At 36.6% G+C, this 17011-nt stretch overlaps 1 protein-coding gene across 1 annotated transcript in view; it reads right to left on the minus strand.

Annotated features, from left to right (window-relative positions):
- Nucleotides 1-1816: 1816 nt before the first annotated feature.
- The window catches only part of LOC131986614 (gamma-aminobutyric acid receptor subunit beta-2), an 87558-nt gene continuing 72363 nt past the window's right edge, over nt 1817-17011 (minus strand). The window contains exons 6-10 of the mRNA XM_059351656.1: nt 14677-14814; nt 11717-11869; nt 7968-8212; nt 7101-7241; nt 1817-5848 (exon numbers count right to left, since the gene is read on the minus strand). Of these exons, the coding sequence (XP_059207639.1) occupies nt 5501-5848; nt 7101-7241; nt 7968-8212; nt 11717-11869; nt 14677-14814 (1025 nt within the window). The 3' untranslated portion in view covers nt 1817-5500. The remainder of the gene's footprint in view (nt 5849-7100; nt 7242-7967; nt 8213-11716; nt 11870-14676; nt 14815-17011) is intronic.

Genomic DNA, 17011 nt, shown 5'->3' on the forward strand with positions numbered 1-17011 from the left:
GACAGCCAGTGGAAGAGTGAGAGTACTGAAAAGCCTCAGTGCTGAAACGAACGTGTGACATGCAGCTGCCTCTGTTTCACTTTCACCCAGAATGAGAGGACTTTGTTTGATCTGCTGTGTGACTGCTGCTTTAAATTATTAAGAGCAGAACTAGTTTTGTTTGAACTGTTCGCATGCAGAGAGTTAGGAATTTGCTGATAACACACTACTCAAGCAGTTGTAGCATTTCTCAGCACCAGATAAGCATTATTTCACTCGACATTTTAATGTGTATGTATTACTGATCTGTGTGATGTGAAGCCTTGAAATTGAAATGCAAATGCATGAGCGGTGGTTTGGAAAATTTAGCCACTCACTGCCAGAGTAGAAGTGACCTTGAAGCTACTTAGCTTTGGAATAAAGTTATTTGAAAATCAAACAAACTTTGGCCTTCAACATGGAATTCACAAAACACGTATTAGTTGATGGGATGACTTTCAATGTTGCCCAAGCAGACACTCTAATACTTTTTCTGTATTGAGTTGATGTAATGTAGTGCACAGCATCCGCCACCAGAGAGATTTTTTTTATTGTGGGGCAGACCACCTTTCAATCCTCTTCAACCTATTCGGATGAAACCAGGGCCACTTGCACATGAAAAAGTCTCAACCTGCTAATAGAATGTGTTCATTGAACATTTTTGTTTAATGGTGAACTGAAAAGCATGATTTTGGACATAATGAATGTGAAAGTGAATGCTGTTTTGTGAGAATTAATGATGCTCAAGCTGTCGAATATCATTTTTCTCCAATAGTTCCCTCCTGTTAAAATGACGACGGTGTTACATTTTCATGAATGACTATGTTAACTGGTGACTCATCTGAATGCACTGTGGCTGCTTGTAGTGATGGGAAATGTTGAAAACACGACCACAAAGTTTTTTTTAATTTTACTTTAATCAATTGGAAATACATACTAATATGTGTTTATTATTTACGCCAACCTTTAATGTAACTTATTCCAGGCAACCATGCTTTCATCTGAAAGTCTCAAGTTAACAAGGTCACTCAACCTTACATTTTTATGCAAACTGTACCCGCATGGTCTGAGAAAAAAAAACAAAACAAGTTTGAAAGTCTGCAAGTCTGCCACATCTGCAATCAGGCAATATGATGTTGATGATAAACTGGTATAATGCTTGCCCAATTCATCAAAAAGTATAATTTATTTTCTCTGCCTCAGATCTAGTGCAAAAATAAACACTCAGGTTTAGAACTGTATACAATATTTATTGACAATGTATTCATTTCCATAGGTTTTTCATAGTAAAGACAGACACTGACTTTTACAGGGCTTATCTTTGAGAAGGGTACAGCTCTGGGTTTCTGGGAATGTTCTCGTGAGTGGCACATACAAGGATTTTTCAAGGTGGAGGGTGTCGAGAGGGTAAGAAGGGTTGATGCTCCTCGGAGTGAAGTCCAGGGAAGCAGGAGGCTAAGGCTTCTTCTGTGAGTGTGTGCAAACATACACTGTCACCAAGATGTGTCATTTAGGCTTTTAGGATGTCAGTCTGTCCTTGCTCTCCAGAGAGACTCTACTGTCTGATGAAACCCTAACATTTCCAAAAACCTTAACTTTCCAGGAATGAAGAGAAAAAAAGCCATTTCCAAACCATGTACAACCATTTTTTTACTCTATACAAGGGATCATGAAGGGATCAGAACCCCTAGAGGACAATGTAATCATTCTGTATAGTATAAATGTGAAAATTGCCAAAATTTGATTTACAAGGTTTTGCCAAACAACAGTGTTTGCAGTTATTTTTTTTACACAGGAGTATAGAAGTATAAAAATATATGAAACAAAAAAGCGCTGTGAAGTACAAACACATATTCAAAGTGTAGAACTTATGAAGCAGACCTTTCTTGCCAGTTGCCGGTGTGCTTTGGAAAAGACACATTACTGACTGGCCAGTATACATCCACTCTCACACTCAAATACACATACATGTCATACCACATACAATGTTATTCTGAAGATTAAGAAATATATTTATAATGGATAGATTGAGACATGTCTATGGCTGAGGTGGATTTAGTACCTTAATGCTATTTAATATATTTCCTGTGTTTAGATTCTGCCAATGAAAAAATGTGCCATACTATTAGCACTGTAAATCTGTACTGTATACAGTTTTATGGGTCTTTGTGTTAAACACAGAAAGCAAACACAAGACAGAGAAAAACATCAGAAACAAGCTCACTAAGGTACTTTTTCTTAAGTACAATTCTTGGGTTTGAAGTTGTAGGTTGTTGTTGTTTAGTGTGAATTGTGCTGACCTGAGATGGTTGACTTTAGGGCTGATTAAAAAGGCATCGGTAGCCTCTTTATCACTTCACCCTTTGTGTGTGTGTGTACGTGTGTGTTTGAAAAGGTGGTGTACATTAAGCTGTATTTAGCTGATCATTGGTACAAGAAATTGTAATACTTTTGCTGACACATTACAGCAAATACATGCTGCAAAAGAATATCAACTACATTCATGAATATATGTTACATTTTGGCAAAACCAAAGAAATGTGCTTCGACAAACTGAGCAAAAAAGAAACAAACAGTGATGAAGTGACACTGTAAAATAGACTATTTACATTGTTTCACACCAGCCTTTGCATTCTCTTAACATTACAGTATAAATGGTTTTATTAATAAATGTCTATTTTGTCTTTTCTGCTAAAAGCTCATATGTTTTTATATACAGGAATAGTATGTTCCAATTGATAATTATAATAGAATATCCGATATATACATAGTCATTTAAATATGTTTTTTGGAGACATTATAGATCAACTCATCCTCATCTATAAAAGGATTTACAATGCCAATAATCAGTTTTCTAGTAGATATCAGAATCTATCTCGATCTTTTTGTGTTTTTAAAAAATGTGCTTGTAAAATAAACATTAAAAACAAGAAAAATGAGAAGAATTTAGTTTGAAATAATCACCAGAACTACCAAAAAACTCCCCAAACAATACATAACAAATTACTCACTATGCACAGTTTTCAGTACCTAGATCAAAACAATGTGTAAATGGTTCATTTTGATGAGTAACATGTAAACACCAGTGAGGTTATTGTAAGTTAGAACATTGCACAATGTTCAATCAAAGTTTACATTTCAGTTGTTGGGCAGTGCTTGTGAAAATGCATCATTGTGTCATTCTTCAAACAGTTGTAACTGTTACGTAAATGCTTTTTAGAAAAATGTAAATATTCTTTATATAACATCATCAATATTTGAAATACTAATCAGACATACTTTTTTTTTTATATAAATTGTAATTACAGACTTATGTATGCTCATTTGTGAGGTGAATTAAACACAGAAAAAGCACAAATGAAATGAAACAATTCAGTGAGAACAGAGATAGTGAGCAAAAAACAGAATATCAAGGAGTTACTACTGTACAGAGCATGCAGTGAGACATAACTGTATGTGGCTACATTTTCAGTAAACAATTAGAATATTATTGTTTAGTGTTCACTCACACCTTCACAATCAAAATGAATGGCGTACAAGGAGAAATTAACCCTTGGAGTTAGATCTTTGTTATTTTAGGGTAAAATCAAAAGAACCACCTGAGAGAAAAGCTCCAGTCCTCATAAATATCATATATTTGGAGCGACCTTCTCTTCTGTTATATGTTTTATAGCAATGTTCTTCAAGGTACAATTTCTCAAATTAGCTTTAGTCACTCACAGCAACTCCAACTCCTTTGACGAATGATTTGGTACTTTGTGTATGTGGAAAAAAGAGGCCATACCACCAGAGTTCATTCATACGGACAGTGTGGCAGATCTATGGGGGGAGGGATATGACACCCTTGTGTATTGCAGCCCTAGTTGTAGTTCTATATTTGTTATAACTGAAACATAAAGTGTGATCGTGGTCATATTAATAAAGTTCCTCACAAGACAGCCCCCATAAGCACCAGGTATTAGAAGAACTACGGTAACAGCCTCTATGGCTTTTAAGAACTTGTGTGCAAAATCTTTTATAAAATCTACTTTGTGTACATACAGTCAAAAGCACAGCGTTGTTTGTAAATAATCCATTTTGTTCGTTTTAGATTTACGGCTATGTCCTTTATGATTATCAACCCATTTTTTCAATCAGGAAATAACTCATGGCTAAAAGGTTTTAAACTAATAAGAATTATAATAATCTACTTTGGGAGGCAGATGTAATATATAAACTCAATAGCAACAAAGAAAGACATATCATCTGCATAGAAAAAATATATATTAAAATAATGCTGTCAAAAGCTGATATTTGACGTTATTTGTGCTTTTAATTTATTCTGGCCTTTCGGTGGACCAATGGAGTCCTTTTAGCTTCACCATCTGAGTTATTATTGAACAATGAAATAATTGTCAAAGCTAATAAAGTGCCTTTTCAGCATTTTTTTGTCAGTGTTTTAAATATGTATCCAAGAAAGAAAAATAGAGAGCTGAAAAGGGAATTTTATAGGTCATATTATCCCTATAATAAATGCTATACAGGTGATATTTAAGTACATGGACAGTAAAAGACTACACTAATTTCTTACATACACTCTACCCCAAAGACATCCATATGTGCTTTTGGGTCCAATATTATCGACTATAATAATAGATATTAAAGCCAATTTGGCTAAAGACATTATTTTATAGTTTCACTCCTACATATTTCTCCCTGTTTGTCCTACTCTCTTCCAGCAATTTGACACAGTACATAATAATTACTGTCTGTATTAGCATTATGCTTCTTATCATTTTTGACCATCAGCAGGCTGCTTGTGTGCAATCTGAGTTAAAACTTGGACGTTTTTGGAATGCTTAGTTGATATTTCTTAACGCTACCCCTAATGGTGTATGAAATAATTATATAGAGCTCCCAGGATATTAAAGTAGAAAAAGGTGAACTGAAGTTTCTTTCACATAATATGATATTGTATATTGTGAACTTTAGGCCCTTATAATATTAGTATGAAATTAATTCTCGTAACAATAAATTTGTGTCTTTGACTTAATATTAGAAAACCCTGCTGACCTGAAACTTGCTTCAGCACTTTTTATAAGTAGTCTCAGTAAAAGTAAAAGTAAATTCAAATATGTTCATTTGTTACGAACTGATATGACATTTTGGCAATGAATTATGTATACTATAAATAAAAATAAAAACATAAAAAACTATGCAAACAAACATTTAAAAAAATGGCAAGATACACAATTCACAAAATATGTAAAATTTAAACAAATACTCAGGAACAGGCACCTTATATGTTTGTAATCTCTCTTCTATAAGGTTTTCACGTGTTAGCCAGCAAATGCGTTATTCCAAGATATGATGGATCCAGTCCTGAATGTAATTCAGTCCAGTTTACAAGATCACATAAATATGAAACAAACCAGATACAAACAACAAATGAGCAACATATTTTGCTGTTTGTTCTTGCCCCCACTGATGTCCTTTGTTTCTTTTAGTTGACATAGTAAAGCCAGTAAACAATGTTGAAGAAGGAGAAGACGGTTGGGAAGATCATCCTTGACCATTTGTCAATAGAGTTTACATCAGTCAAGTCTGGGATGGTGATCTTAAGCTGTGAAGCGCGCCTCCGTAGTCGGCTCTTCTTTTGAGTCATGTGGCACTCCAGCGTGTTCCGGCCAAAGTTGTGCCTGGCCAGCCCTGCTTTGCGGTACTGTAGAGTCGAGCTGTCGTATGTCAGCATGGTATTACGGGGGTCGTTGAGACCCAGAGCCAGCTCTGTGACGCCCATGTCGTTCTTGATGTCCAGGTTGCCCAACAGGATATTTTCATGCGAGTCCATCTGGATAAGAGTCAAGTTTGTCTGATGTATTAAAAACAGTTTTTCTCTGATAAATCACATTTTGCTAAAATGATTAAAAATATATGTCTTATTTTTTCTTTTAAAAGGTGGAGAACATAAAAATATATTATTCACAATAAATGAATTCACTGTGGGTGAAATTATTTCCTGTAATTTGATGAATGATACAGAGAGTTATTATACAGTATATGGGTTGTTTAGTTTAAAAAAACAAACATATATTCTATTTTAATCGAAGGGGACTCAGTTCTATTATGTTCACATTGTCAGCTCATTTTAACATGGACTCATTCCTCTTTCTTTTAAGACTATACTGCCCTACAAAGCCTAACTGCAGTAACTAGGCAAAGGGCAACACTGAGAAAAACTGCTTTCATGCTTTTAACATGTTTTAACTGGCCAGCTAAATGGGTTATAGGTAGGTAAGTGATATAAGACTTATTTCTACATGTATTGATGATGTAATAATCTTGTTACGTCTCATAATATATTTATTTCAGAAAAGATATTTTATTATTTAAATGTGCACTATATGGAGCTTTGGTTTAACAAAAAGGTACTGCTGTTTTTATACAGTATTTATGTTCACTTATATAAACAGTTTCAATGAAACTACTTGTGACTTTGACTGAACATTTGCTCTCACTTTGCGATACAAATATCGGGATATATATCGTATATCGATATCCAGCCTAAATATATTGGGATATGACTTTTGGTCCATATTGCCCAGCCCTATCAAATTTGTGTACACAAAAGTTAGAAAAGCTACTCTAAAGCAAATAATGAATAAACAACCCTGCAAAGCTTAAACAAAACTTGCTACAACCATTACATCTGGTAATAGTTATTTAGTTATATAGTTCTGATGCTCTCCACAGTGATTTTTACATTAATTCACCTTAGGTGGCGCTAAAAAAAAAGTTATTTTGGAGTGTTCACATGTGGAAACTAAAAAGCAAGATATTTCCCTTGGGAGTTAGTCAAGATCTAAGAAGATTCTAACAATATTGGAATTATATTTACCAGGTGGGCAAAAAACACAACAAAATACAACACAAATAACTGCTGCACCGAGTCTGTTGGATGTGCAAAACAGGAAAATATTTGGTAATTCATTATCAGCTTTATGACATGATAAAATGTCTTGTTTTGCCAAAAAAACTAAACAACTAAATGTAAACTAGCACTTCAACACAATTTGACATTTTGTAATAGGTTTTTGCAGTACCTTATTCTTTTGATCTCCAAGACCAATTGCTGCGTCACCCACAAAGATTGGTTCCCACATCGAGTCATGACCATCAAGATCTCTTTGTTTCATTCTTGCATACAAAGTATCATCTCTGCCAACTACATTCCCCACCAGCCACTGCAACGAAAACAGTCACCATGGTTACTTGAGCAACTGAAAAGTAGTGGAAGTGTGTGTTGGCGAGTATAAGTTGGAAACATTAAACATATTACGACATAATTAAATCCTTTGAGTTCAGAATATTTATGCAACCATATTTCTGCTCAGTGGAGACATAAATACATATTCAGCTTATATCAGCATGTTTATGTGCAGCCATGTTATGGTTGGCATTTTGCATCTTTGCTAGTAAGCATTTGGTTCACGTCATCTGGGAGCACAAACTGGGAAAGTGAACGCAACTCTTTCTATCAAGACAAAGAGCCAAGTGGCTGTGAGACCTTCTTTCCCTCCATTTCAGCTGGCAACATGTCTCATTTGGATTTCAAACAGGGATAGTACAAGCTTATTAGGCCAGCTTTCCTTGGCACAGTGAAGGCGAGAAACATTAGGTCAACCCTCCATTTGAAGTGGTGACATTTCTTTTCTTTGCTTGTAATTATTCCGAGCTCCTTAGACAGCTTTATGAATAATTAAATTAAAATTTCACTGCAAAGTAAAGAAAATATGGGATTCTGTGAATCCAGAACAGAGGAAAAACTGCTTCCACTTGGAAATTTTAGAATGGGAAAGCTCATCAAGAGTTTTTACTCACCAGATTGATCCAAACACACGCAGGCATATTTCAGAAAAATATTGTGGAATTGGGAAAATGCAAGTTGAGGCAAGTAAAGCTGTTCATACCTTGTTTGGATCCATCCTCATCTTTTCATTGTTGGCTGTAGTTAGTTTCTCAGCTGCCCTTTTCTGACGTTGAGGGCCCCTTCCAAAGAAGATGTAGTTTACCAGCGCGTACTCTAGCAGAGCCAGGAAGACGAAGACGAAGCAGCCCATGAGGTACATGTCAATGGCCTTGACATAGGGGATTTTGGGTAGGGTTTCTCTCAAGTGGGTGTTGATAGTTGTCATGGTGAGCACCGTGGTAATACCTGGAGGAGAAAGACCACATTCATTACATTATAAGAAAGTGGTTTGAATCAAGAATGTTAACCCCCTTACCATTCAGTGCCCTGTTTTTTGTCTTATTACCTCATGAAGACACAAAGGACTAGAGGAACATGACAGAAAAATAAATGCTAATCTATAAAAGCAAGAAGCGTCTGTGTGTGTGTGTGTGTGTGTGTGGATGTGTGTCTAGGGCATATCTCTCTGACCGTTAGTCAGACTGACCTAAGATTTCGTATGTGGCTTGCACATGGCACGAAGGTGTGCATCCTCGATTTTGAAGATTTTTGCATTCATTTTTCAAAATATAATTATTTACGTAGGACGTGTTGTGGCATTGTGGCATAAAAAAACCCTGCTTTTTTCACAGACAAATGGGGAGAAATTCTGCTCTGTAAACGGCTGAGAAAAAACCCCAATCGTCAATATATCTAGAACAGCCATACATCCTCTGAATGCTGTAGGTCTGTACTTTGTGGTTGTAAAGTTTTACGAGGCTGTGATAATCTTAGAGGTCACAACAGATAATTTTATACAGTGAGGTCGAGTAAAAAAAAAATGGCCTCACTGAAATGAAATGGGGAATAACATAATCACACGTGAATCAAATTGAGCTTATTAAACTAAAACACAGATTCCCAAAAATATGGAACGTTGTCTAGAACCTAAATAAAACAGAATACGGTAATTTGCAAGTCCTTTGTAATATATAATCAATTGAAAACTGTACAAAGACAGAATAACTTGTGTTAAAACTGATAAGATATTTTTGTTGTAAATATACACTTAAACTCTTCATTCTGTTTTTATATATGTTGTACATTGCATCTAAACTTTTTTGGTACTGGGGTTTTAAAAGACTCAGCTTTACAGTCATATGCAATTTATGCATTTCCAAGTCTGTTTTGGGACCACAGTATGCAAAAATATTCAAATACTATCAGCACAATAACATGTTGTGCTGCATGAGAAAAACTGGTCTTGGACTGGTCCCCAATCTGCATGGGGTTCGCATGAAGTGAAATTCTATAAAGTACCCTTATTTATTCACATATCTGACCATGTCAGTTTTTCCCTTGACAAAATTTAGCTTAACTTTGAATCGTTATTTAGCTCCCTTTGACAAGACGTCATGACAAGGTTGGTACATATGGATTTCTTGGGTCTTTTAGTTTGATATGAGACCAGTCTCTTCATTAAAACTGATCCCCTTTCAGCCTGTGAAAGACAGAAAGTCAGCCAAACGAGCTGTTGGATCGTTAGGGGGTTTAATAATAATAAAAAAAAGTTGTAGAGTATAGCTTTATTAACTAATATAATGCAGTAACAAATCCACTTCTTGCATTAACAATAGCAGCATTTAACTGAAAGCCTTATTTACTATAGTGTTCCAACTGACTGTGACAGCTTTAATCCTGCCAAGTGTAAGACATCTCTCTGATCTACTTGATACCATGTCGTTGCTTGATTAAACCTGCCAGGATCAATGAACCTGAGGGGCTTACCCCCACGACTTCAAACCATGCATGGGGAGACGAGCTAAAAGACGTGCACCTGAAGCGCTGCAGCGATTTAAAATTCAAATGTCAACCTTGGTCTTGTTCATTAGCGGAGAACTCCTACTGAGAAGAGTTGTAGACAGTTTTCAGAAACCTCGCCCAGCAAGCTGTGGGGATAGTTACTGTTGAATCGTGCATATCAATGTGTTGAGTTTGTGCTCATTATGAGTGACACGCTAACTCTTGCTTCTAGTGATTTCATTTTATATTCTTGCCATTTTAGCGAAGCACAGGCTCTTGGATGTAGTGTGCGTACAATAGTGTGTGCCTATGGTATTATCTATATGCAGGCATTATAACTGGCATGAGAGGCCTGATTCTAAAGCTTAAATATGATTTTCCTTGCATGATTAATTGTGTTCTCAGCTCCTATAGAGCTCACAAATCCTTGCACACGCACCTGTATATTCTACTATGAAAGCACACAAAGCGTGATTATTTAAGGCAATTTCTATTGAGGGTCTCAGTAAACAATTACTAAATTATTTTACAGCTGTCACAAAGCTGTCAGGTGACCGCCGCTCAAAATAGGATTCAGGCAATTTTCCCAAGCTGTTGCTGCAAGAGCTTAACAATAACAACAGAGGATTCCTGCAGCACAGTGGCCATGTGATTCAGCCATTACAGGTCCCTTTTAATGCCCGAAACCAGGTCAGAGTAAAGTGGTTCCTGAATCTAGCGTAGATCGGGGGGTGACCGAACACTTCCCAACTCTGCTGACCCGCCTCCATTATGGAGCATTACCTTTTTTTTTTCATTAAATCCCATGCACGCCTTCCCCCCGGATCACTAAATGCAGCTCAGTCGTCAATCAGCGAAATTGCCTTGTCGACTAAAGCTAGGGATGGGTAGAAGGATGGATGAGGCTGGATGGATGGAGTTGGGTGAAAACAAGACAGGGAGCTTCCGATTAGCACGGAGTAAGTTAGAGGCTCGATACAAACCTCACAGGCTACACGAGGGTTTACATAATCGAGGATGACGGGGGGAAATTGTGACTTCCAGAAAAGCACAGAGGCTCTGGAATCAGAGTGGAAACAAATCGAACCGGTCGTTCATCATGATACGTCTGTGGGATACAGCCACAATTGTTGTACAGGGGACGGATATTTGACCCTGTTAACAAAAGAAGTGAGTGCTGTTGTGGATCAGCAGTCCTATTCTCTAATAATAATAATAACTTTATTTATACAGCCCATTTAAAAAACAACAGTTGACAAAGTGCTTCGACAGAGAGCAGTTAATTACAGAGAGAATGATGACATAAGGCTAAAAACAATTCTTACGTTAAAAGAAAAACTATGAGAGACAAAGCAGGAACAATCACAAGACACTCTCAGATGCACAGAAAATAAAAGGTAAAAGGAGTAAAAAAGTAAAAAGTGAAGAAGTAAAAGGAGTAATAGGATTGAAAGCATTACATAAAAGCAAGTCTATAAAAGTGGGTTTTAAGAAGTGATTTAAAAGAAGTGATTTGTGAGTTTAAGAGTTTAAGAAGTGAAGAGAGAAGAGTTTAAGAAGTGATTTAAGAGAAGTTACTAATGACTTCATAAGAATCATGTAGTAATCAATTAAATAATAAAGTTTAAAAAAAAGCAGGCAACATTTGAGGACCTGTCTTCACAGCACTGCAAAGTCTATCTTTGATGATGAATATTGTTTAATTAGATGATATATTGATTTTTTTCAGGTCATACAGGTCTTCTAAAAAATAACACTTCTTCATCTGTCAGTAAATTCAATATATTGTAAATCCTTTTTCTCTCAACTTGTCTCCCACAAGGTCTCTATTTGTCCTTTAAGTGAATGATGTGAATGTTATGAGGTGAAATTGGAAAAAAGAAAAATCCATGTAAAGTATTTCAGGTCAGACTATTTCAGTTTCAATGTCCACTGTCTATCTGTCTATATTGGTATCGCAGGCCTCACCTAGAGCCACTCTGGCAGCAGAGGCGTCATAGTTGATCCAGAAGGAGACCCAGGAGAGGATGGTGATAAGTATAGAAGGCATGTATGTCTGCAGGATGAAGTACCCGATGTTTCTTTTCAGCTTAAAACTCAGGGACAGACGAGGGTAAGCACCTGCATAGAGAGAACGTGGAAGGAAGAGAAAAAAGGAAGCAGAAGCAGTGTTAGGTGACGGATTTCCACTGTGTTTACCACAGCTGACAGGTATCTAGAGAGTTATGTTTTCTGATTGTGCCTTATAATGTGTATTTTGGGATGGAAAACAAAAACAGGCTATTTGTAAGATAGCAGTGATGGCTTCTGATCCACACTATGGTAAGAGTCCATTTAGATGCTAAATCTTAATGTTAATCAACCAGTTTTGATCGTTTTAGCAACCTAAAGGACTATTGGTAAGAAATGGGTTAAGAATGTCAGTTTGCTGTGGTACGGTCAGCTATTTTGTGCACATAACATTTATCATAGGTTTACAAATTAATTGGGTTGGGCTGGTATTAAAACTGGTTTCAAATTAAGCCAAACAATGGACCAGTATACTGGATTTTACCAGTAGGCGTCTCATTTGACTCAGCAGCCGTTTGAATTAGAGTATAGCGACTTCAATCCACTTCATGGCGGTAAGGCACCTCTAAGCTGGTTTGCAGACTCACAATAACAGAAGAAGGGAAAAAATGAAGAAGCAGAGAGTGGGGATCACCTTTTGCCCAAGATGTTTCCATATAAAATAAAAATGCTTCTATGTGTTGCGAGATATACTTTGGTGGACGTAAATATACCTTGGTGGCCCATTCAGGAACAGTCTATGAGTGGAAAACACTGGAAATTCAAGTTGGATACAGTCCCATGACGCCGTTGGCACAGGTACATTTTTAATTTGCCAAAATGCCAGTTCAGGCAGTTGGCATAAAATCAAACCGCTTTAAGCTCAAACGCCAGACTGGGTGGGCAAAACCAGAAATCGAACCAACTCTACAAATCAAGTGTAAAAAAAGGAAATCAACATTTAAACCTCGACCCAATCTGGCATTTTTATTCCCTTTTTCAACAGCATAATGGTACATCAGCATTTGCTACTGAATGTGACCATATATTGTCTTTAAATGGTAATCAAAGGGTCTTCTGGTGAAAAGTGTCTCTCAGAAATCACAGAAATGAACAAATTGTTTAATTTTTGATTAATATGTCAGTTGTTTTTTGGGATGAACCCATTAACTATGTACTCAAATATTAAAAAAAATGTTCCTCCCAATTTTCCAAGAACCTTAGTCCTAACATCTAAATAGAACAATATTCATTTCAGAAGAAGAAACCAGTAAATGTTTCCCACTTTGGCTTCCTAAATGACCAAAACAACTGACTGATTAATGACATTGTTGTGAGGGTCTCCTAAAATGTAGACTGTTCTCCTTCAGCACTCCTTCTTCCAAGCTCTTTTATCAACAATACTCTCATCCTCGAGTTGTCTATTACAGCAGCACTCGGCAAAAAGCCATATTTGTTCTATCCACTGAACTGAAGCATCAGCGCTCTGCAGAATGACCTGTTCTCCACTGCCTGTGTTTATACCCAATATTGCAAGAGGTTTGATGGTTTGTCTGTTGAGGGTCCTCTTATTTTGCTTATCACGCTCTATTTGAAATAAGCCCACAGCAGGGGTTTTGCCAAGGGCAAATTGTATCAGCACACATATTTCTCCCCTCAGGGAATTGGCTGTATTTTGGTTTGAATGGGGAGAGGCATCACAATAAGAGCTAGAATACACTCTAATATGAAGTCTATTGGATGCAGGAACAGAAAAGGGCCGAAGAAGTAAGATTAAGTCTTTTCTTTTTTTTTTTATAAAAGTACCAGCACAGCTTCTCTTCTAATACCACAACTAAGATATGCTATTTCATTTTGCTAATGTTAGCATGAGTCACTGAGAGAATCCCTGAATTATTTCTTTATTAAGTGAGTAAACAGCTCGGGTAGAAAATGACAGGACAGACGTGCAACTGTGAGTATTTATTATTTATGAGGGCAACAATGACATTGGCTATCCTTGGAGTGAATCATGACACTTGTGTTGGGTAAATGCCCAGGCACTAGTGCTGATGTTTGCATCTCTCGCTGCCCCCCAGGTCATTCACTCCATAACGCAATAGACAGCGAGTTAAAAGGGAATCCCCTGCCTACCATATCCCTGCATAAGGCAATAAAATCAGGCACACTGCGGGGACACACTCTGGTGGATAACGAGCACATACGCACATGCATACAAACCTTGTGCATTCATCAGAAAGCATTATGTTATTAATAGGGTTACGTGGAACGTGTGACCCCGGCAGATTAAACAAGCCCACTCATTGGTGGAGTCCCAGTGTTATTATTGCATTAGTGTTGTGCTCTCATTCTGTACAGTACACCCAGAAACTGTATTCAGCAGAACCGCTGTCCTGAATACAATTGCTTGTTTGCATGACAAATTCATGAATATGAAAATGCGGAAGAGATGAATATTTCATTGTATCAGACAGCATTCTTTTTGTTTATTGCTGTTAAATAAGTCATGGTCTGTCTCCCAGGACGGGACTTCATTGGAAGGGTGGCATTTGCACATTTACATAACATTTTGCATTTCTGGAAATTAGTGGATGCTATTCTTCATATCGATAAGAGCAGATTGGGAAAAGTGTCAATATTTATGAACTGCCATATTGCCTTCTTTGTAGCAGTGTAATGACAATGAAACAAAATAATGAAATGGCTTTTTTAATGTAAATAAAGTAATTACAGTTAAGTATATGTATGTACAAAACATTTACATATATGTTTCAAGATAATATTTTTCAGGGCTTATATTATTGGATTCCATTATATATCGGGTTTTGTGTTTTCATCCAAGTATGATTCATGCATTTCACCCAGTTTGTTGCAATTACCTGTGGAGAAGACGACATTCTTGGAGATGAGCTTGTGATCCACAATGGAGAACTGGGGCAGTTCGATCTTGTCCACCCCCGTCACAGCATTGTCTCCTCCTCGCCAGTAGAACTCAATGTCATCTGTAGTGTAGCCATCTGAGAACAGGTACAGAGCACAGCAATAAATGAGGATTGTTAATGGTCTGTACAGTATATATGTTCATAATCACGTCCCATCTGGATCCACTGCAGTCCTGTTAATTAATCACTTTGCATTATCAGGTTTGCATTTGGCACCATTTTACATTTTGCTGACAGCCGTCACAGTAATTGGTATTTGGTTCACTGACTTATAGTAAAATATGAGGTTCTCTGCAAGGAAAAGATAGGTCCCTGCAGCAAGATTCTCTTAAAATCCTCTTTCTGTTAAGAGAAAACATAAAAAGAAGTCAACTCCAGATGCACCAAACCTTCTCAGGTTTCTCTCCTACTTGATTTTTATTGTATATTAGCATAGGTTATGCCCCCTTAACACTATATAAGGGCATGTGATGTGCCCTGTGCAAATACTCTGTCACATTACCAAGAACTGAAGAGATGCCATCAAAAACAGGCTTTAATGTCCAAAGTTAATGTTTTTTTCATTTTGTTTTTTAATATGCCCAGTAGGGCAAATGGGTCAGAAATCTACTTAAACATAAATGATAAACATAAATATATTGAATCAGAACAAAGACACATTGTGTAATAAATGTGAAGTGACAGACGATCTTGCCATGCTAGCAAGATGCTGTCGGCTCTTGTTATGCACCATTTTTCATAAACATGCTTTTGAAAAACAACCTTGTTTTATGCAGCTTGCTGTCAAATTTGAGTTCCAACCGCTTGCTCTAACACCACCAAACTAAAGCTGCAGTATAATTGAAATGCTGATTTACACTTCAGCTCATAAAACTTTGCATTTACCTGCTGCCATTTCTCCTATGAGTGCCTGATTAGTACTGAGCATGTGCACCTTGTGCTGCCTGATTAATTCATCCCACATAACTTGTATATTGTATATTGTGGGCGTGGGCGTGGTTTCAGCATCTGTCTGGGGGAGAGGGGTGTGTCAGGACGGCACACCAGGTACACCGTCAGATGATGAGCACAGCTGCAAGTTTTAAGAGTAATTACTGGTAAAAAACCCAAAGTGAGCAGCCACAACGGTGGAGAGATCAGGAGACAAGAAGATACAGAGACCAAAAGAATCTTGTAAATGAAAAAAGTAAATAAAGAAACATGTTTCAAACTGGTGTATCATGTGGCTGTCTGAAGCATCTCAATACATTAGCACATGATGGAAAAGTCCATTTCCAGTAGTTCAAGTCAAATAGCCCCAACCAAACAAAGTATTAAGTGCATATAGAAGGACATACTTTTCAAAGGCCAACATTTCCATATTAAACATACTTTTTAAAATTGGTCTGTTTTAATATTAACATTTTTTGAGACACTGAATTTTAGGTCTTCATTAAATGTAAGCCATAATCATTATAATTAGAACAAATACAATAAATTAAGACATGAAATATTTCATTCTCTGTGTAATGGATCTATATAATGTGTTATTTCCACTTTTTGAATTGAATTACTGATATAAATACACTTTTTATGATATTCTAATTGAGATGCACCTGTAAGAGCAAAAAGTGGTAACTTCTCAATGCCATGATACTGTCAAGTATTCTGTATTAATTTAATTATTCATAATGTGGGTGGTTCAAAAATCTTTTTATGTGCTTTAACACTTTTTCAAGTACCAGCATGAAAGTGTTCACCTATTATTATTATTATTTTTTATTATTTTAGATTAAAAATGATCCGCTCGTATGCTCTTGACTCTCCTCGAGCCCTCACTTGTGACAGTTGAGTACAATATAACACTGGAAACGCTCAGGACAAATGTTGGGTAATGGATTTTGTTAATTGATTTCTTTTAACCATGGAAATGTAGTTCATGTTTGATATAATTTATGTACTCTGACAGCTACATACATCCAGCTGCCCAGTAAAACCACTGAGCAGCTCCACAACAGCTCTATGCCTTGTTCACCTCATCAACATCACTGTCTGATGCTGAAGTCTTGCTACTGTATTCTTGACAATAACTGAATTATGGAACAGCCTGTTAAATGTATAAATTATGAAATGAAGTTAAACATACAACATCCCATGTAGTAGCTGAAGGAAACCCTTATACATGTGACTAAATATATATTTATGAGTCAACTTTATTATGTTTTGTCCCATGAGTAACTTAATAATTAAATACCCAGAGCAAGAATGATTAAATAACCAGGCTTGTGGAAAC

This window comes from Centropristis striata, chromosome 15 (assembly GCF_030273125.1).
Source record: "Centropristis striata isolate RG_2023a ecotype Rhode Island chromosome 15, C.striata_1.0, whole genome shotgun sequence".
Lineage (NCBI taxonomy): Eukaryota > Metazoa > Chordata > Actinopteri > Perciformes > Serranidae > Centropristis > Centropristis striata.